The sequence below is a fragment of the Oryctolagus cuniculus genome, chromosome 11 (assembly GCF_051225735.1).
Source record: "Oryctolagus cuniculus isolate XC-2025 breed Fujian yellow rabbit chromosome 11, ASM5122573v1, whole genome shotgun sequence".
Taxonomy (NCBI): Eukaryota; Metazoa; Chordata; class Mammalia; order Lagomorpha; family Leporidae; genus Oryctolagus; species Oryctolagus cuniculus.
The window spans coordinates 107,605,811-107,627,166 of NC_142877.1; the positions used below are offsets into that span (position 1 = coordinate 107,605,811).

At 43.3% G+C, this 21,356-nt stretch overlaps 1 protein-coding gene across 13 annotated transcripts in view; it reads right to left on the bottom strand.

Moving 5' to 3' along the window:
- The window catches only part of SLC41A2 (solute carrier family 41 member 2), a 147,364-nt gene that overhangs the window by 15,344 nt on the left and 110,664 nt on the right, over nt 1–21,356 (bottom strand). For 6 of the 13 annotated variants that reach the window (XM_089308908.1, XM_051846057.3, XM_089308907.1 and 3 more), the window contains 2 exons: nt 17,648–17,779; nt 14,947–15,095 (listed from right to left, as the gene is read on the bottom strand). The exons of 1 other annotated variant lie outside the window; for it this stretch is intronic. In XM_089308908.1, coding sequence (XP_089165034.1) covers nt 14,947–15,095; nt 17,648–17,779 — 281 coding nt within the window. Of the gene's footprint in view, nt 1–2,481; nt 2,575–12,025; nt 12,288–14,946; nt 15,096–17,647; nt 17,780–21,356 lie in introns of those variants that run through there. 6 more of the 13 variants (XM_089308910.1, XM_089308913.1, XM_089308909.1 and 3 more) reach the window with 4 other exon arrangements.

The window sequence follows — 21,356 nt, forward strand, 5'->3', positions numbered from 1 at the left end:
ACTTCACTTTCCAAAATAACTTTAAGCTTAGCATTCTATTTAAGTGGCTAAGATCTTAAAACACCTACATTGTTATAGTATAGAAACAGCCATTTATAGACTATTTTATTTATACTTGTTGAGCATGCAATTCTACTTTGTAAAGATGTGGTTTCAGGGTGGGTGTCTGACCCAAGTGGTTAAGATGCCAGCTGGGACACCTGCATCCCGCACTGGAGCCTGGTGTTGAGTGCTGATTGTACTCTCAATGCCAGCTTCCTACTGGCACACACCTGGGGAGGCGGCAGGCAATGGCTTGAGAAGTTGGGTCCCTGCCTCCACGGAGGGAGACCTGGATTTGAGTTTCTGACTCTCAGCTTTGGCCTGGTCCAGGTGCAGTCACTGCAGGTATTTGGTGAGTTAACCAGCACATGGAAGATTCCTCTCTGTATCTGTATGTCTGTCTGCCTCTCAAATAAATATTTTCAAATTGCTTTCCATCTCTCCAATTGATCTTTCTTTTAGGAACCTTATCAAGTGTTTGCCATATTACCCAAAGTACACTCCAAACAGCTTGAATCTAACTTAACAAATACTTATTTATAGCTAGCATAGGAAAAACTCCAGTAAGATTTCTGGCACATTCAAAGAAGAGTAAGACACAATCACTGCTTTCAGTGAGATCGGAATTCAAATGAAGAAACATAACTAATAATGAGTACCAAAAATAATCCAAGAGTAACACAAAGCTGAATGTTTACTTTAAAAATATTTACTGTGCCAGGAAGGAGGCTAGGTGCTAAAGCTATAAGAGTGAAATTTAATCCATGGATAAGCCTGAACTGGTCACATCCTCTATCAACCTCTAGAAAAATGGGAGAGACTTAGCTGAAAGTTCACACTCATCACAGAACCTAAACTGAGGGTTTACAGAGATTGTCTGGAAGCAGATGATCCATAGCAACTATTAACCCGGATTCTCAGAACAAAGAGAGGACTATGTAAAGTGCACAGTTTCACCTATGACCATCAGAACAAAGTCCTCTGTCACATTCTCTTTGGAATTCCTGTCTTTATTGGATATATCTTTTATGCAAGTCCTAGCTCTTTTATATTTTCAGAAATTACGGTTTTTTCAATGCAAGGCTACTTGTTCTTTGGAGTCAACTGAAGGATATGACTCCCCAATACCCATGATGGACACATCTCATTAGTTCTGGGGAAGTAATAACTGGTGGAGGAAGGAGGAAGAGGAGGAAGGAGGAGGAGGGAGGAGGAGGTGGAGGAGGGAGGAGGAGGAAGAGGAGAGAGGAGGGAGGAGGAAGAGGAGGGAGGAGGAAGAGGGAGAAGGAAGAGGAGGGAGGAGGAGGAGGGAGGAGGAAGAAGGAGGAGGAGAAGGAGGAAGAGGAGGAAGAAGGAGGGAGGAGGAGGAGGGAGGAGGAAGAGGAGGGAGGAGGAAGAGGGAGAAGGAAGAGGAGGGAGAAGGAAGAGGAGAGAGGAGGGAGGAGGAGGAGGAAGGAGGAAGAGGAGGAAGGAGGAGGAGGAGGAAGAGGGGGGAGAAGGAGGAAGAGGAGGAAGGAGGAGGAGGAGAAGGAGGAAGAGGAGGAAGGAGCAGGAGGAGAAGGAGGAGGAGGGAAGAGGAGGAGGAGGAGGATCTCTGTGAATGAAACCTCATCTTCAAGGAGAATCAACAACACAGATAAAGGTCTGAACAATTCCTAATGATTTCTCCTGAAGCTGTGGCTGAGTGAAGAACAAAGGTGAATTGGGAATAATAATAAAAAATTCTTCTCACTTGTAGGAAAAGGCAAATTGTCCTTGTCCATAATAACAAGTAGCCACCAGATTGATTTTAAATTCATTCAATCAGTAAACAACCCGCCTCATTGCACATGTTTTAGAAGCTGACCAATCAATGATAATCCTTGTTTCTGAAGTAGTCAATTAAGAACTAATCCATCCCCAATAAACACACCCCTAAAGGTCAGTCACACCCAAGCAACCATACTTTTATAGATGATATCAATCCACTAGTGCTTTTGAATGTCTGCCAATTCTTGAACTCACACTTTTCTGAAGTCCTACGTAAGATCAATAGTTCACTCAGTACCTCATCCCAGTAGAGCTCTCTCATAATATTAAGTAAAAACTGAACTCTGTCAATTGAACTCTGTAGTCATTTGAGAGACACATGCCTGCCCCTCACACACACTCTCTCTCTCTCTCTCTCTCTCACACACACACACACACACACACACACACCTCTCCCTTTCTTTAGTTCATTCCCTAAGTACCCCCAACAGTTGGGGCTGGGCAAGGCTGAAGCTGGAGCTAGAAACTCAATGCAGGTCTCTCACATGGGTGGCAAGGGCCCAACCACTTGAGACATCATCTGGTGTCTCCTAGGATCTGCATTAGCAGAAGTTAGAATTGGGAGCCAGAACTAGGACTTAAAGCCAGGCCCTCTAATAGGGGATACAGATGTCTTAACTGGCATCTTACCTGTTAGGTCAAGTGCCCACTTTTTTGTTTCAGATATTGAGTGGTGATCTTCTCAATGGTGTTTTCCTCCTTCCCTCTTCCCTTCCTCCCTTCCTTCCCGAGGCAGAGAGACAAGGACAGAAGAAAGAGAGAGCTCTTATCCACTGGCTCACCTCCCAAATGTCTGCAATGGCTGAGGCTGGGCTGGGGCTGAGGCCTGGAGAGGGGAATCTAATCCAGATCTCCTGTGTGTGTGGCAGGAACCCAATCACTGGAGCCACCACTGCTGCCTCTCAGGGTCTGAGTTAGCTGGAAGCTGGAGTGAGGAGCTGGAGCTGGGTATGAAATGTAAGCACTGTCGGAGATGCTGGTGCTTAACTGATGTCTTGACCACTAGACCAAATGAACACCTCTAAGTTTCCCTTTTAATAAATGTATAAATCTTTAGGAACTTTTTGCCTTAATACAGTTCCCTACATGATAAAAAAAAATTAAGATGACCTTTGCTATGCAAAACAAATATGAGCACTTAGCTTTAAAATTAAAAAGTGGCACAATGCTAAATATTTATTTCTAAAAATTGCAAAAAAAATTTAAATTATAGAATTGTTTGGGTCAGCATTTTGGAGGATTTGTTTGGAGGGAATGTTCTGAGGTCACAATCAACCAACACATTCTTCTGGCAAATTTCCTTAATAATGGTTTCCATGCTTTTCAGTTAGGTACCTTCACCTAGCTATGGTGTAAGATTTTTGTCCAGATGATGTGAATATGTCTCCAGCTCGGGTCTGCAATCTCAGCAAGGTCCAGAGCACACTCAGTATCACCCTAAGCAGGACATTTGAGAAAAGGCATTCAGCTTCTCTGGTTCTAGCTTCACCTTCACCAGACCTGACAAGACTGCAGAGAGCTCGCTCTCCCAGTGCCTTGTTACTCAGGGATCCGGCACACTATGCCTCCAACAAAGCAATCACTTCATCTTCTGGCAATACTGGCACAGAGCCCTTGTAAAACTATCTAAAATAGAACATTTTAGGATTAGGAAAGTTTCTTGACATTAAGACTCTATAAACTAAGCAATAATAGCATAACCATACTATTGTCTAACAAAAACATAATCACAAGACATCTCAAAAATTAACCTTTTCCAACTTCCTACCTTAAGATAACCATGCTAATTAACTTCCAAAATTGAAGTAGATATTTTTACAACAGAAAAAACCTCCTCTAGGAACAGCACATCTTCTCAAATCTCCTTCATCATTTTCTTCCTACTTCTCTGTCAACCCAAACTGACAGAAACGTACAAGACAGAGGCAGAACTGTCACACAGAATAAAGTGATCTTCACTTGCCAGCTATAATCTGGTAATTAAAATTCAGAGGAACAAGAAGAGAATGTGGATGAGATCAGGCTACCTGTTAAACACCCCTAGCTCTAGCTTAGCTCCTTACCTTTCCTAAGTCATCTGGGAACAGGATTTGAGTTAGCATAATAACAGTAATAATAAAAGACATAACCACATATAACACATTTAATAAGGGCCTACTATGTGCCAGTACTTAAATATTATTACCATACAAAGAGAAAGCAGCGCTGGCCTCATTTTACATGCAAGGACAGTAAGAACTTGCTTAAGGATAAGCTAATTACTCGCTCAACAACTGGGTGGATCTCCAGGGATTCTAATCACGTTCATGTTGCCACCATATGGCTACACTTTCTTATTTAGAAGATGACTCCAACAGATGGAGCTGGGTATCAGACTCATAGTAGAGAACGAATGCCAGATTCCATGGTTCTGGTTTCTTCCCTAAGAAACTAGCTGTCCCAGTAGTCCACAGACGAAGGTGATAGGGTCTTTCTACATTTTACTTGGTGAACACTATGGTTAGTGGTGCATTAAGCCTGTGATTATAAAGTAAATTGAAAGTATGCCATTGTAAAAATTAAAGGAAAAACTCCCGCTTCCTGGAATACAGAGGAAGAGAACCTATCCAGGAGAGGATTGGCAACTGGACTTCACTCATATGCCTAAGGCCGGGAATGCCCAATACCTCCTAGTTTGGGTAGATACTTTTACTGGCTGGGTTGAGGCATTTCCCTGCAGAACTGAGAAGGCCACAGAGGTAACTAAAATTCTCCTTCCAGAAATTATTCCAAGATCTGGACTTCCAAAGAGTTTACAAAGTGACGATGGCCCTTCGTTTAAGGCAGCAGTCACACAAGGAGTTTCCAAGGCTCTAGCCATCCAGCGTCATCTCCATTGTGCATGGAGACCCCAGTCCTTAGGAAAGGTGGGAGAGACACCTGAGGAAGTTATCTCAGGAGACTCATCTCTCTTGGGTAAATCTGTTACCTATAGCTTTATTGTGCATTAGAAATACTCCTTCAGATAAGTCTTTTTGAGAAATTATATGGGAGACCCTTTCTCCTAATGACCTAGTGATGGACCAAGAAACTATTAACCTTACTAAGTTAGTAACTGAGCTGGCTAAATTCCAACAGGCGCTTCAGCAATTACCTGAAAAAAGGCCTAGGACTACAGGAATTCCTAAATTCAATCCTGGAAACTTAGTGTTAATAAATGCCCTCCCCAGCCATTCTCCCTGGGAGGGTCCTTTTACTGTTATTCTGTCCACTCCCTCTGCAGTAAGGTCTCCGGACATGAGGCCTGGATCCATCACACCAAAGTAAAAGTCTGGACTTTGGAAGGCCCAGCAGACTCAACAGCTGAAGACGACTTCGGGCTTAACACCGACAAAGAAGACAATTCTTCCTGTGAAGTCACTCAAGGACTCAGGCTGCAGTTTAAGAAAACCCCACCTAAAGATAAGTAACTTCTTAGTTACTACAATTCAACTCAACTCAGCTCCTGCTGACTACTTGCGTTCCATAACTGTCTCCACTATGCCACTCAGGAAAACTCCTCTACAGTCACCCCTTTTCCTGACTGTCCCACCAACCAGCTCTGACACTGTCATGATTAAGGACCCCACGCTCAACCCGGAGGGTTAATGACAGCAGAACAGTCATCCAAAACACCCCAGTTTCCAAGGCAGTGAGTTAACGACAGGCAAGCCTAAAACTGTCCTTATCAAAACAGGTTCTTTCACACCTACTGGAAACTTGTGGGCTCATCTTGCTTCTAACTTGTTAAACCAAACAACCTTTTGTATGCACCAAGGAGCCTCAACTATGGATATATTACAACAGAATTTGTTAGGTCTAGGCACCTCCCTTAAATACTTTTCAAAGATAACTAAGCAAAACTTATCTTCTTTGCCTAGAGCTAAGGACTCACCACCGAACTACAAGCCTTACTATTTACTATATATAACGACTGTGTCTGCATCTCTGGTGATCTAACTCGAAAGCGTAACTGCTCTTCTATAACTCATGTAGACTATTCAAATGATGTGACTACACCAATGCGCTGGGGTCTTCTCTGTAGTAACACTTCTCTGTTCACAATTCCTAAGTCATATTCCTGCCTTTGCTCAGTGGGTCGAGTAGTACCCCTTCTCATCTCTCCTGAGAGCCTCTGTACATTCTATACGTGCCAGTCGATCATCACCCTCAGACTGTGATGACGCCTTAACACTGTTCACTTTAACTGCGGCACTGAGAGCAGCTATTTTCATTATACCAACTCCTGGACTAGCTGCATGGGCACATAAAGAGATCAATGAGCTGGCTCGTATATTAGAAAAGACAGCTAATGCCACAGCTACTGCCTTAACATATCTTAATGATGGACTGAGTCAGGTTTAAGAAAGTGTTTTACAAAATTGTGTGGCCATTGATTATTTATTGCTAAAAAACCAAATCAGATGTGAGCAATTGCCAGGAATATGCTGTTTTAATCCAGCTGATAAACCTGGTTCAAAGGGAGATTGACAGGCTGCATGAGGAAGTAAATAAAATACATATGTCGACTGAAAGTTTCTTTGGAAATTGGAGAAATTTCTTTGAAAACTGGAAGTGGCTACCTTGGTTACTGCCCTTCCTAGGACCAATATTTATCCTCTTTCTGGCTCCTGCTGAGACCATGTATACTAAACTGTCCAGCATGCTTTTTGTTACTCAGGCCTAAGCGACTAGAAGCCATCAGACTCCATGCGGTACTTCAGACAACGCCTCTGAAGAAGCCCACATTCTACTGGGGACCCTTAGATCGACCTCCAGAAGAATACCCTGCTTCTGTTCCCCCAATGACACCCCTCTTCAGCATGAAGCAGCCAGAACGGTCATCGCCCAGTTCCCCCTAACAGAAGTTGGGGTTCCAATCTTCTGGAGGTGGGAGTGTGAGTTAAATGAGTAATAGAGAGTCAGGGTGGTCCCCTGGTAGAAATTTGGAATTTCGATGTGCCTGCTCCCCCGAAAAGGGTTTATCTTTAGCAGATCAAGTGTCCTGCTCTTGGGAATCTCCAAATTTAAAATTTACCACGAGGGGCCAGCGCTGTTGCACAGCGGGTTAATGCCCTGGCCTGAAGTGCCGGCATCCCACCTGGGCACCGGTTCGAGACCCAGCTGCTCCACTTCCCAGCTAGCTCTCTGCTATGGCCTGGGAAAGCAGTAGAAAATGGCCCAAGCTCCTGGCTCCTGGCTCTGGCTCAGTGCAGCTCCGGCCGTTGCAGCCAACTGGGGAGTGAACCATCAGATGGAAGCCCCCCACCCCACCCCGCCTCTCCTCTCTGTGTAACTCTTTCAAATAAATAAATAAATAAATCTTTAAAAAAATAAAATTTACCATGAAAACAGCAAGAAAGTGGTGATTACTCCCCTTCCCTGACTTTGGGATTTTTTTTTTTTTTTAATCATAAACAAGCCAGACAGGGTGGAGAATTGTAAATCAGCTCTTTTGTTGAGTTTGTTACCACGTCCTCATTGATTTACAGTCTGGTCCCCAAGATTGTACTTAAAAACTTCATTATCACCAGCCTTGTGGGTCTTCCTCTCTTAGAATCCCCCTCTTTGCCACTGTGGTAGGAGGTTTCCAACCTAAATCCTACTTTACTTTCTTTTTTTTTTTTTTTTTAAAGAACTTAATAACATCACTTTCATTCTTTTTTTGGTTTTATTTATGTATGTATGTATGTATGTATGTATGTATTTTGACAGGCAGAGTGGACAGTGAGAGAGACAGAGAGAAAGGTCTTCCTTTACTGTTGGTTCACCCTCCAATGGCCACTGCGGCCGGCGCACTGCACTGATCTGAAGCCAGGAGCCAGGTGCTTCTCCTGGTCTCCCATGCAGGTGCAGGGCCCAAGGACTTGGGCCATCCACCACTGCACTCCCAGGCCACAGCAGAGAGCTGGACTGGAAGAGGGGCAACCGGGACAGAATCCGGCGCCCTGACCGGGACTAGAACCCCAGGTGCCGGTGCCGCAGGCAGAGGATTAGCCTATTGAGCCGCGGCGCCGGCCCATCCTACTTTACTTTCAAAAACAAACAAAAAAATTAAAGGAAAAAAAGAGAGAGAGGGGATAGAGGGAGGGAAGGATAGCTATCTTCTTAGAACTGTATCTCTGAAATACATGGAATCTGTTCTTTATATTCATAAAAATTAAAGTATTTATTTATATTTATTTAAAAGGGGGGGGGGAGTGTTTCAATCTACCTGTTTACTCCCCAAATGCCTGCAATGACCAGGGCCAGGCTAGGTAAAAGTTAGGAGCCAGGAACTCAATCTGGGTCTCCTGTGTGGGTGGCAGTGACACCAGAACTTGAGTTGTCACCTGCTGCTCCCAGAGTGTGCCTTAACGAGGGGCTGGAATTTGAAGTGGCACTTCATATGAGATGTGAGTGTCCCAAGTGGAGTCTCAACTGTTGTACCAAATGCCCACCCCTAATATTATTTGTGAAACTCGATTATCGATTGGAAAAGTGACTCAAATCACTCAACCTCAAGAAGGGAAATGCTGAAGCTGGAACTCCTCAGAAGGAAAAACTTAGGTGATAGGCAGATGAACTGTTTAAAAGTAACATTTTTGTCTCTCCCTTGTAAAAACAGATAATAGCCAGGGGTAAATGTTTTCTAAAACCAAACTTACACAATGAATTTCTCAAGGGATTTGGTGTGGTTTAAAATCCTAGTGGGGTTCTTAATAATCTAATTTTCTGTATTAAACAATCAGTGCCTAAAATAAGGAATTAAAATTTCATTTAGAAATAGTTTTAATTGCTTACCAATTATATTAACAAACACTTTGTTGGACTTCAATAGGCATAAAAGCTAGAAGATGTTTCATTTTTTCTTTTCCCACAAAGATATTTCACAGAATAAAAAGGAAAATTATAATAGTAAAACAAAAAGCAGTTTTCTTTTTAATCAAATGAGTGAAATAATGGATTATAGAAATGAGACTTCAGTGGTAACAGATTTATTCATGTTTGAGATCACCCATCTAATTAGTTTTATTTATTTACTTTTCCTCTTTCAGTTTGTTTAAGGGCAATCTTTTTTTTTCCTTCAAGAGGAAGAAATGTGTGACAGAGACAGAGACCTCCATCCATTGGTTCACTCCCCAAATGACGACAACAGTCGGAAATGAGCCAAGCTGTGAGACTAGAATTTACTCTAAGTTTCTCAGGTGAATGGCAAGGACTCAACTACTTAAGATACCACCTGTGCCCCCCAGGGTCTGCATCAGGAGGAGGCTGGGATTTGGGAGCCAGTGTGGCATACAACCTAGGTACTTTGAGACAAGGGCATCCTAATCAAGGGCTTCAAAGTTAGGCCAACAGGGAAGTGCAGTGGAGGATGGCCCAAGTATTTGGGTCCTGCACCCCATGGGAGATCAGGATAAGTACCTGGCTCCTGGCTTCATATCAGCGCGGTGCGCTGGCTGCAGCGCACCGGCTGCGGCGGCCATTGGAGGGTGAACCAACAGCAAAGGAAGACCTTTCTCTCTGTCTCTCTCTCTCACTGTCCACTCTGCCTGTCAAAAAAAAAAAAAAAAAGGCCAAGGACTTGCCCCTTAAAGGCAATCTTGTTGCATGTAGGATGTAGGATGTAGGTCATCCAAACTTATAATTTTGTCTTTTCAAATAAATCATATTTAGTATTTGTAACACAAGGGAGAAATAAGATGTACTAGTGTTATTTCTTTGCTCAAGAAATTTTTAAAAAATTTTTGTTCTCATCTACTGGAAAGGCGGAGGGACGGAGGGAGGGAGGGAGGGAGGGAGGGAGGGAGTGAGGGAGGGAGGGAGATTTCCTATTGGCTGATTCACTCCTCAAATGCCTGCAACAGCCAGGGCTGAGTCAGGCTGAAACTAGGGACCCAGAACTCTGTCCAGGTCTCCCAAATGGTGACAGGGACCCAAACACTTGAGCCATCACTTGCTGCCTCCCTAGATGCATCAGCAAGAAGCTGGATCAGAGGCCAAACAGCTGAGACTAAACTTGGCACTCCAATATGGAATGTGAAGTATCCCAAACAGCAACGTAATGCCCTGTTCCGCAACACCCTCCCGAGTTGTTTATCTGACTGATAGTTATTATTTTTGTATCTGCTTGGTTTAGTATGCTGTCAAGGTACTACCTCTTTGAAAAAGACTGCAGGGAGTTAATCAAACAAATAGACAGAAAACCGTGAAGAAGATGGCAAGACTTTCTTTTTTAAATCTCAAGGAAGGCCAGCAAGGTCCATCACAACTTGAAATTCCATAGCCCAATTTTTTGCTTCATAAATTAATAGGCGTTGGGGTAGTCAATGGAGCATCTGAATAAGTAGCACATGAAAGCAGGAAAATCACTGTTCAGAGACAAAGAACCCAACCTTCTCTCAGTTTGTAGAAGAAAGTCTGAAGGGTCTTGAAAGAGCTCTTGAAAAAATGCAAATTATTCTCTTTATATACAGAAGATCAGTTTAGCATACATTAAGTAAAGATTTCAACAGTTTGCTCCCACACAGAAACATAAAGTGAAAAATACTGTTTGAGTACTAGTTATAGCATTAAATCTCAATGTACAGCACACTAAGGACAAAGATCCTACATGAGGAGTAAGTGCACAGTGACTCCTGTTGCTGACTTAACAAATTGACACTCTTGTTTATGGCCTCAGTAATCACCCTAGGCTCTTGTCATGAGCTGCCAAGGCTATGGAAGCCCCCTGAGTTCACTGACTCTGATCATATTTAGACAAGGCGATGGTCAAAGTGGAAGTTCTCTCCTCCCTTCAGAGAAAGGTACCTCCTTCTTTGATGACCCATTCTTTCCACTGGGATCTCACTCGCAGAGATCTTTCATTTAGGTTCCCCTCCCCCCCCCCCCCACAGAGTGTCTTGGCTTTCCATGCCTGAAATAGTCTCATGGGCTTTTCAGCCGGATCCGCATGCCTTAAGGGCTGATTCTGAGGCCAGAGTGCTGTTTAGGACATCTGCCATTCTATGGGTCTGCTGTGTGTTGAAAATGAATCTTGATGTAAATGGAAGGGGAGAGGGAGTGGGAAAGGGGAGGGTTCTGGGTGGGAGGGACGTTATGGGGGGGAAGCCATTGTAATCCATAAGCTGTACTTTGGAAATTTATATTCATTAAATAAAAGTTTGAAAGAAAGAAAAAAAAAAGAAAAATGCAAATTATGAAAAAACTGCATGCTGGACCCCACATTGGATGTTTTTGTTGGAGGCGGCAGCTTAACCTGCTGTTAACACAATGTTACCACTGGTCCCAACATTTGGAATTTAAAATCTTAATTTCAAAGATTCATTATTATGGGAAAATTCAAAAGTATACAGAAAAACTCAAAAGCACAGGGCATTAATTAACTCCATGTATTTTCATGTACTATAACGCAGCTTCACCTATTACCAACTCATGATCAATTTTACCCTGACCATTCTCTTTCAGATATCAAGGCATGTCATTTCTAAAGTAAAACCTTAGAATTTTAACTGATCATTGTTATATTTTGTGAGGTTTTTGTTTTGTTTTTCATTGTATTTTATTTTAAATTACCTAGTTGGTGAAAGAGAAATTGGTGATTATTGAAAGCAAAGAGAAGAACATTTAGATTTTTTTTAGCTGTTCTGGATTCTGGAACTTCTGGTACCTAAATAATTTCTGGTACCACTGATGGAGAAGATAGAGCTGGTAAGACAGTAGTCATTTAGTTTAACAAACATTAACTGACCACTAGAGATGGGGCTATGTGCTGGATATATAAAAATGAGTAAAAAGGGACTGGAATTGTGGCACAGCAAGTAAAGCTGCTGCCTGTGACGTCAGAATCCCATATGGGCACTGGTTCGTGTCCCAGCTGTTCCACTTCTGATCCAGTTCCCTACTAATGGCCTTGGAAAAGCAGTGGAAAGTGGCCCAAGTGCTTGGGCTTCGCTGCCCATGAGGAAGACCTAGAAGAAGCTCCTGGCTCTTGGCTTTGGCTTGGCTCAGCCTTGGCCAGTGCAGCCATCTGGGGAGTGAGCCAGAGGAAAGAAGATCTCTCTGTCTCTCCCTTTCTCTCTGTAACTCTTTTAAATAAATAAATAAATTTTTTAAAAAATGAAAAAAGTAAAACAAAGACCCTTTCTCTGGAATGGGTGAAACAGACACATATCAGACTAAGTCAATTTAATATGGAAAAGGCTAGGATAATAGTATACATAAAGTAAGATGGGAAATAGAGAATAAGGCCACTGAGACCAAATTAGATATTCAAGAAAGGCTTCCAGTAAGAGATGACGTCGGAGCAAAGGCAGAAATACTGTAAATGGCTGCTAATACGTCATTACAATAAATCTAGTATCACGTTCCTTTCCAACAGATTTCCTTCATTTCGGTGGTCAGGGAATTGGGGAGAATTTTCAATGAAGAGTAGCCTGGGAAGAGAGTAAAACACCAAGAATTCAAAAACCAGCCTCTACAGCCTGTCCTGTGAGGAACACTAAAGAGAAAGGAGCACGGTCTCTATCTTCAAGGACGCAGGAAACTGCATCAGGGAAAATTGAACACTAATTAGAACCTCTGCTATACCACAGTTAGCTGAAATTAAACATGCAGTGGAAAATCTTACTTTACAATGGCTAATCAAAATACAGAGACTAGGAATGAGAAGAGTGGTATGGACTGAAATATTTGAGTAACAGCTAGGACTAAAACCAAGGTTTTTTTATTTTTAAGATTTATTTATTTATTTAAAAGGGAGGGAGGGAGGGAGGGAAGGAGAGGGAGAGGGAGGGAGAGGGAGAGGGAGAGGGAGGGAGGGAGAGGGAGAAGGAAAGAATAAGAGAATGGGAGAATATCTTCTAATCCGCTGGTTTACTCCACAAATGGCTGTAACAGCCAGAGCTACACCGATTCAAAGCCAGGAGCCAGGAGCTTCTTCTGGGTCTCCCATGCGGGTGCAGGGGCCCAGGCACTTGGGCCATCCTCTACTGCTTTCCCAGGCCATAACAGAGAGCTCAGTCAGAAGAGGAGCAGCCGGGACTTGAACCGATGCCCATACATTTTTTGATGAATGGGTATTTTTTAAGATTTATTTATTTATTAGAAAGACAAATAGGGCTGCATTGTAGGTAGAGTTGCTGCTTGAAATGCTGGCATTCCATAGGAGTACCAGTTCGATTCCTGACTGTTCCACTTTTAATCCAGCTTCCTGCTAAAAGCCAGAGAAGAACAGCAGAAGAAACAGAGCCCAAGTGTTTAGGTCCCTGATACCCATGTGGGAGACCTGGAAGAAGCTCCTGGCTCCTGGCTTCAGCCTGGCCCAGTCCTGACCATTGCAGCCATCTGAGGAATGAACCAGCAGATAGAAGATCTCTCTCTTTCTCTCCCTTTCTCTCTGCCTCCCTCTCCCTGTAACTCTGACTTTAACAAAGAAAACTGGTGCAAAGAGGGGGAGAGACAGAGAGAGGTCTTGCTTGGGAAAGCAGAGGATAATGGCTCAAGTACTTGGGCCTCTGTCACCCACAAGAGAGACTGGCAAGAAGCTCCTGGCTCCTCTGTTGCGGTCATCTTGAGGGGTGAACCAGCAGATGGAAGGTCTACTTATTTATTTATAACTCTTTCAAATAAATAAATAAATCTTTAAAAAGTAAATCAAGTAAATAATAGTCTTAATAGCCTTAATAGTCAAGGACTCTGTCTTTAAAAATTTCTTTATTTTGTCCATCTTTGGATTGATTCAAGCAAGCAGAAAAAGTCAAGATCTTTTAACTAAACCTCAAAGAGGGGTGTGTGTGTGAATGTGTGTGCATTTGCACATGTTGTGTATGTTTGTGTCTGCTAGTATAAGAGCATGAAATGTTTGAGACAATCTAACTTTCTCAGGAATCTACTGGAAGGCATGTTCATATAAACAAGAAAATAAAAAAAGGGAAGATATGGAATCAAGGAACTAGGAAATCCAAATGTTCTGTATTTAAAAAGTCCTCTAGGGCCAGCACTGTGGTGTAGAGGCTAAGCTGCTGCCTGCAATGCTGGCATCTCATATGGGTGATGGTTTGAGTCCCGGCTGCTCTACATCTGATCCAGCTGCCTGCTAATGTGCCTAGGAAAGCAATGGAAAACGGCCCGAAGGGCTGAGCCCCTGCAGTCATGTGGGAAATCCAGAAGAAGCTCCTGGCTCCTGGCTCTGGTCTGAGCCATCCCTTGTCTTGTGAGCGTTTGGGGAGCGAACTAGTAGATGGAAGATCTGTCTCTCCCTCCCTCTCTCTCTCTCTGCAACTCTACCTTTCAAATAAATAAATCTTTAAAAAAAGGGAAAAAGAAAAGTCCTGGAGTAGATGGTTAGCCCAGCAGTTAAGGCACAGTTAAAACTTTCACAATCCCTTATCAGGGTATCTGATTTCAACTCCTGGCTCTGGCTTCCGATTCCAGGCTACAGCTAACGCGGATCCTAGAAGGCAGTGGTGATAGTTCAAGGAATTGGGTTCCTGCCATCAATGTGAGAGACCTGGATTGAATTCCTAGTTTTGGTCCAGCCCAGCTTCGGCTTCTCTCTCTACCTCTCATATTAAAAACAAAAACAAAACAAAAAATTTTATCCTGAACTTTTCTGTTTTAAGAAAGTCAAAACAGGGGCCAGTAGTGTGGTACAGCAGGTTAAGCTGCTGCCTGCGGCACTGGCATCCTACATGCACATCAGTTCAAGTCCCAGCTGTTTTACTTCTAACCCAGCTCCCTGCTAATTTGCCTGGGAAAGCAGCGGAAGATGGCCCAAGTCCTTGGGTCCCTACACCCATATGGTAGACCCAGATGAAGTTCCTGGCTCCTGGCTTCAGCCTGTCCCAGCATTAGCCACTGTGGTCATATGGGGAGTGAGCCAGCAAATGGAAGCTCTCTCTCTGTCTCTCCCTCTCTCTGTAACTCTGCCTTTCAAATTAATAAATAAATCTTGAAACAAAGTCAAATCAATACAAAGGCATTCAGTTGATTTTTGAAATAGTAAAATAGGTCATATGCATTTAGATTTACAAATAATTATATTTTTACAACAGTCTAATCATAAAAGACATTTCAAGAGGTTTTAACTCTTACCTGTAAAACAGCAGCAAATAAGTATACAACTATGAAGATTACAGTTAAAGACGTATGACCACTTTTCATCAAATGAATAGTGTAGAGGAATATTAAATGTCCAGGAATCACTAAAAGCAGCAGAACTTGGGCAGACTTATTATTTACTCCTGTAATATAAAATGTAAAAACAAAATCATATTTTGGCTAGTAATAAGTCACAGTTATTGAAATTTGAGGATTATTTTCTAATTACTATATAGAATCACACAAAATTCATTTGTTAAAATTTCAACTACTTGCAATGCACTTAATTCTTTGAAATTCCCATTATTTGTTAATTATAGCTGGTTTTAAAAAACTGGCCATGAAGAATACTGGTCAAAGTTTAACATCTTTAATAAAAATAGAGGTAAGACAAAAGAGAAAATACAAAGTTTTAAAGTTCTGAAATGTTGTAACTTTATTCCTTTAAAGTTTTAACATTGATATTATTAGGCTGGACATTTCTTTCTTTTTTTTTTTTTTTAAGATTTTATTTACTTATTTGAGAGGTAGAGCTATAGACAGAGGGAAAGACAGAGAGAAAGGTCCTCCCTCTGCTGGTTCACTCCCCAAATGGCCGCAACGGCCAGAGCTGCGCTGATCCGAAGCCAGGAGCCAGGTGCTTCTTCCCGGTCTCCCATGCAGGTGCAGGGGCCCAAACACCCTGGCCATCCTCCACCACCCTCCAAGGCCACAGCAGAGCTGGATCAGAAGAGGAGCAGCCGGGACTAGAACCAGCGCCCACATGGGATGTTTCTTTTTAAAAATATTTTAAAGACTTATTTATTGGGGCAGGCACTGTGGCACAGCGGGTAAAGCTGCCACCTGCAGTGCTGGCATCCTATTTGGGCTCCAGTTTGAGACCCGGCTACTCCACCTCTGATCCAGCTCTCTGCCATGGCCTGAGAAAGCAGCGAAAGACGGCCCAAGTCCTTGGGCCCTGCACCTGTGTGGGAGACCTGGAGGAAGCTCCTGGCTTCAGATCGGCACAGCTCCATTCGTTGTGGCCATTTGGGGAGTGAATCAACAGAAGGAAGACCTTTCTCTGTATCTCTCTCTCTCACTGTGTATAACTCTACCTGTCAAATAAAAAAAAATTTAAAAAAAAAGATTTATTTATTTATTTATTTGAAATGCAGAGCAACAGAGATACAGAGGGTGGGAGAAAGGAAGCGAGGCAGAGGGAGAGATAGAAGCAGAAGGGGTGTGTATGTTGAGACGGTGGGGGGGGGTGGAGGGAGAGGGGAAGGGGGGGGAGAGAGAGAGAGAATATCTTCCATTGTTGGCTCACTCCCCAAAGGGCTGGGCCAGGCTGAAGCTAGGAGTAATAATTTCATCTTGGTGTCCCACATGGGTGGCAGGGGTCATTATCTGCTGCCTTCCCAGGTGCATCAGAAGGAAGTTGGACTGGAAACAAAGCCAGAATTTGAACTGGCACTCTGTTATGGGATGCCAACATCACAATCGCAGGCTTAATCCACTGTACAACACTGAGACTGAACTCCCATAATGTAAAGACAGGACTCAGTCTCTCCCTTAGCCAAAGTGACCCTGCCTGTCCTTTATCAAAAGGAATTCACTGAATTGAGGGAACTATGCACATTACCCTACAAGGTTCTAATTACTAGATTTAAGAAGTCTTTTGTTGGGGCTGGTGCTGTGGCCTAGTGGGTTAAGCTGCTGCCTACAACACTGGCATCCCATATGGGCGCTGGTTCAAGTCCAGCTGTTCTACTTCTAATCCAGCTCCCTGCTAATATGCCTGGAAAAGCAGCAGAAGATGGCCCAAGTGCTTGGGCCCATGCAGCCACCTAGGAGACCTGGAGGAAGCTACTGGCTTCAGCATGACCCAACCCCAGCTGCTGTGTTCTGCAATAATGCTGGACCCTTATTTTTTTTTTTTTTAATTTTCATTTTACTTGAAAGGTGGAGAAACAGAGACAGACAGAGTTTTTCCATCTGCTGGTTCAATCTTGAAATGCTTCTAACAGCAAGGACTGGACCAGACTGAAGCCAAGAGCCTGGAACTCATTCTGGGTGACACACAGGGATGGCAGAGACCCAAGTACTTGAGCCGTCACTGCTGCCCCTAGGGTACGTATTAGTAGGAAGCTGGAATCAGAAGTGGAGCTGGGACTGCTCCTGTGCCTTTGATATGGTATGGGGGTATCTGAAGTAGTATCTTAACTGGTTAGGCTGGGCATTTCTGATCTTCATTCAAATGTCAATAATCACATTTATTTTCATCGAGGGAAAAAAGAACTGTGAGGTTTTATATTGTTGTCTCAGTTTCTAGTGCCTGACTCACATCAACAATATACTGTTTCCTGCAACTAAGGTTATCCTTTTTCATCCTGTTTGAGACCAAATGCTTAAATTTAGAAAAGCCAAAAAGACTGTCAGAAAACAGAGCATATCAATCTCCATAAATCACCTAGCAATGTTTTTTTTTGGTGTGTTTTCCTGACAAACAAAGAAGATATTCCACGGAAAGGAATAAAAAAAAAATAGACAAAGACCAACTTCAGAATTTCCGTCCACTGAAGTCAGCTCTCAGACACAGGAAAGTTGTGCAACTTTCACACACAAAAAATTTGCATTCAGCAAAGTCACCTGCCTGTAATTCGAGAGAGTAATAATTTCTGAAAAAACTATGCAAAAATCTACAAGCACATACCTGGACCAAAAAATGTTCTAAATGGGTAGTAACAGCCTTTGGGTTCATCAGGCAGTTCTCCTGGGATGCTATGTAAATGGAGGTAGGTTGAAATCCTGCTAGCTTGAATGGCCACCAAATTGCCACCAATACCTAAAAGGAAAGGAGAGATCAAAGCAGTTATCCCCATGTTTTAAACTTCTATAAATTCTTTTTTTCATATTTTTATTTATTTATTTGACAGGTAGAATTGCAGACAGTGAGAGAGACAGAGAGAAAGGTCTTCCTTCCGTTGGTTCACTTCCCAGATGGTCGCAATGGCTGGAGCTGTGCCGATCCGAAGCCAGGAGCCAGGTGCTTCTTCCTGGTCTCCCATGCGGGTGCAGGGGCCCAAGCACCCGGGCCATTCTCCACTGCTTTCTCAGGCCACAGCAGAGAGCTGGACTGGAAGAGGAGCAACCAGGACTAGAACCAGCGCCCATATGGGATGCTAGTGCCGCAGGCGAAGGATTAGCCTAGTGCTCCATGGTGCCGGCCCCAAACTTGCATAAATTCAAACAAAGTTCTTGTGAAATGCTGAGTTATTTAAAGTTGAGGTGTGTGGAGGGTCATCCTGGACTTGATGGACTGGGAAAGTCCCTAGCTAAGGGCAGGGCAAACTCCCCAGCACCACTCAGAAAGGTAAGTGACCTCCCCAGAAAAACACTTTGGACCACAAGAAAATTCACCCTAAGAAGAGACTGTCCTTACAAGTAAACCCCTCAGATTATAGTCTGTGTTGCAGCAGTCTGCCTCTGGCTGTCCAGCCTGCCTTCAGCTCTCCTGCAGCAAAGTTCACAAATCTAACTCTGCTCACTCTGATTGTTCTGTAAATTGTTTCACCACCTGTGACACCACCCTCACTTGGTTGGTTCCCACGACAAGTTAGGCATTCCAAAAATATAAAATCATTGCTATGAAAGATTATTTTTTCAAATATGAATGTCTGATATGAAAGCAAACCAGCCAGGCTGGTGCTGTGGTGCAGGGGGTTAAGCCACCATCCACAGTGCCAGCATCCCATATGGGCACTGGTTCCCAGCTGCTCTATTTCTGATCCAGCTCCCTGCTAATGGCCTGGGAAAGCAGCAGAGAATGGCTGAAGTGCTTGGGCCCTAGCATCCACGTGAGAGACCTGGAAGAAACTCCTGGCTTCATTTGGGGAGCAAACTAACAGATGGAAGATCTATGAAAGAATCCCTCTCTCTCTCTGTCTCTGTCTCTGTCTCTCTCTCACTCTCACTCTCTCTCCCCCTCCCATAATTCTGACTTACAAATAAACAAAATAAAGCTTTTTAAAAGAGCATTTATAAAAATCATTTATCACGAGGTTGGCGCCATGGCTCACTTGGCTAATCCTCCGCCTGTGGTGCCGGCATCCCATATGGGTGCTGGGTTCTAGTCCCGGCTGCTCCTCTTCCAGGCCAGCTCTCTGCTGTGGCCCGGGAAGGCAGTGGAGGATGGCCCAAGTGCTTGGGCTCTGCACCCACATGGGAGACCAGGAGAAGCACCTGGCTCCTGGCTTCAGATCGGCGCAGCGCCAGCCGTAGTGACCATTTGGGGAGTGAACCAACGGAAGAAAGACCTTTCTCTCTGTCTCTCTCTCTCACTGTTTCATTCTGTCTGTCAAATAAAAAAAGTGTTTAAAAAATCATTTATCACAACTAAGATCTAAAAACTAGGTAACAAAATGTTTCATATTTATCATCTTAATGAGAGAGAAAATAAGATTTATTTAAATAGGCAAGACCTAATGCTTTTCTTCTTAGCTTATTAAAAACACGGCATAAGGCACTGAAAAAAATTACTCAAAAATATCACCTTTATAACCTGGATTATCTTTCCATATACTGAGGTGGAGGGTTGATGCCAAGACAGGAAATGAATTCCAAAGGGTAACAAGCCCCTCCAAGGTGAAACAGAACACTTGAAAAGTGTTTCTCCATTCACAGAGTATGGAAGGAACAAATAGTAGGCATAAGATCAAGTAGGACAAAATCAACTGAAAACTTAAAATTCTAAAATGCTGAGTGTGAGCTAGCATAAACATTTAGAAATAGTTAGGTGTTCCAGACACAGGTGGCGTTCACAGTCACCTGCCTACTAGCTTCCACTAGGTGCTTATCAGATAGACTGAAGTAGGGCAGGAGCCTTGAGACAGCCAACCACAGGGGCACTGGTAAGTAACTTCATCCATTTTCAAATATGGGCATATATTATATAACCCCTCCCTATACAAAACAAAAGCTGCTTGGGGAGGTAGAGGAAACATTCGAGCAAGCTGGCCCCAGACAAGATCTATTGACACTGGGTTAAGGTAGTTAGGTAGATATTAGCCTATGTGTGTGAGAGGGACCAAAGAAACTCAGAATTTTTAAAGAAAATAAATTTATGTGCAACGGAACGAGGAAACAAGCCCGGAATACAGAGCTGAAATTACACCTGAAGTAACTGCTCTTGTACAGGAACCCTGGTAGAGGGGTTTCAGCCCTCTCCCTTGGGGTATCTCAGAAGAATCCCCCTGCCCTGCACCAAGGAGGCTGTTAGGTCCAATAAACATGGGGCTGATAAGATCCTGGGAGGATTTTCAGGGATTCCACATACAGAAATCTCCCACCCACAATTTCCCAGAAGAGGGAGGAGGGGTGAAGAAATGGGGGATCCACATCATGCCCATAAATACTCATCTGAATGCAGACTGGGCTCTCATTCTCTGAGATGCCCACCTGATCCATCAGGTGTACTTCTCTTCATTAAACTTGGCTAGCATGTTTACCACTACTCTCTGTCTCACATTGGATTCTTTTTCTGCACAAAGACAAGAACCTGTGAACAGCCATCTCTGACAACAACTAGAGGCAGAAGAGAAGCAAGAGCTGCCTGCTCCTGGAGGAGTGGAATCAAAACCTTCCTGCTTGGAGCCTGCACTGTGGTGTAGTGGGTAAAGCTGCTGCCTGCAGTGCCAGCATCCCATATGGGTGCCGATTCTTGTCCCGGTTGCTCTACTTCCAATCCAGCTATTTTCTATGGTCTGGGAAAGCAGTAGAAGATGGCCCAAGTTCTTGGACCATTGCACCAGCGTGGGAAACCAGGAAGAAACTCTTGGCTTCAGATCAGCTCAGCACTGGTCATTGCAGCCATTTAGGGAATGAACCAGTGGATGCGAGACCTCTTTCTCTCTCTCTCTCTCTCTCTCTGCCTCTGCGTAACTCTGCCTTTCAAATAATAAATAAATCTTTGAAAAAAATTTCCTGCTTAACATCAATCTGACTAGTTTGGGTGCCAATAGGTAGAGGGATAGAAACATTGAGAAAGCCCTATCCCTGAGGAACAAGTGCAAAGGGACCATATAAGACTAAGAATGAAGCAAGAGAATCCCAAACGTCAACCTGTGCCTTGCACTGAGTAAGAAGCATCAGTAACTAACTTACTGGAAGAAGAGTAGAACACAGATAACTAAGCTTCCCACGCTGCAGGAATACAGCACTCAAGGCTTCACACTAGCACAGGGTAGAAGCCCATCAGTAAGAAATTTGAAGTCAGTGGTATACTGAAGGCAATCAGGAAAACAAACTAGCTCAGCTACTGACTAGACAGAATCAATTCTCCACACTAATGACCTAGTAGAAGAAAAGGACTATCCATTTCTAGATGTAAATAAGATTTATCTTAATCTCTAATTTTTTTTATA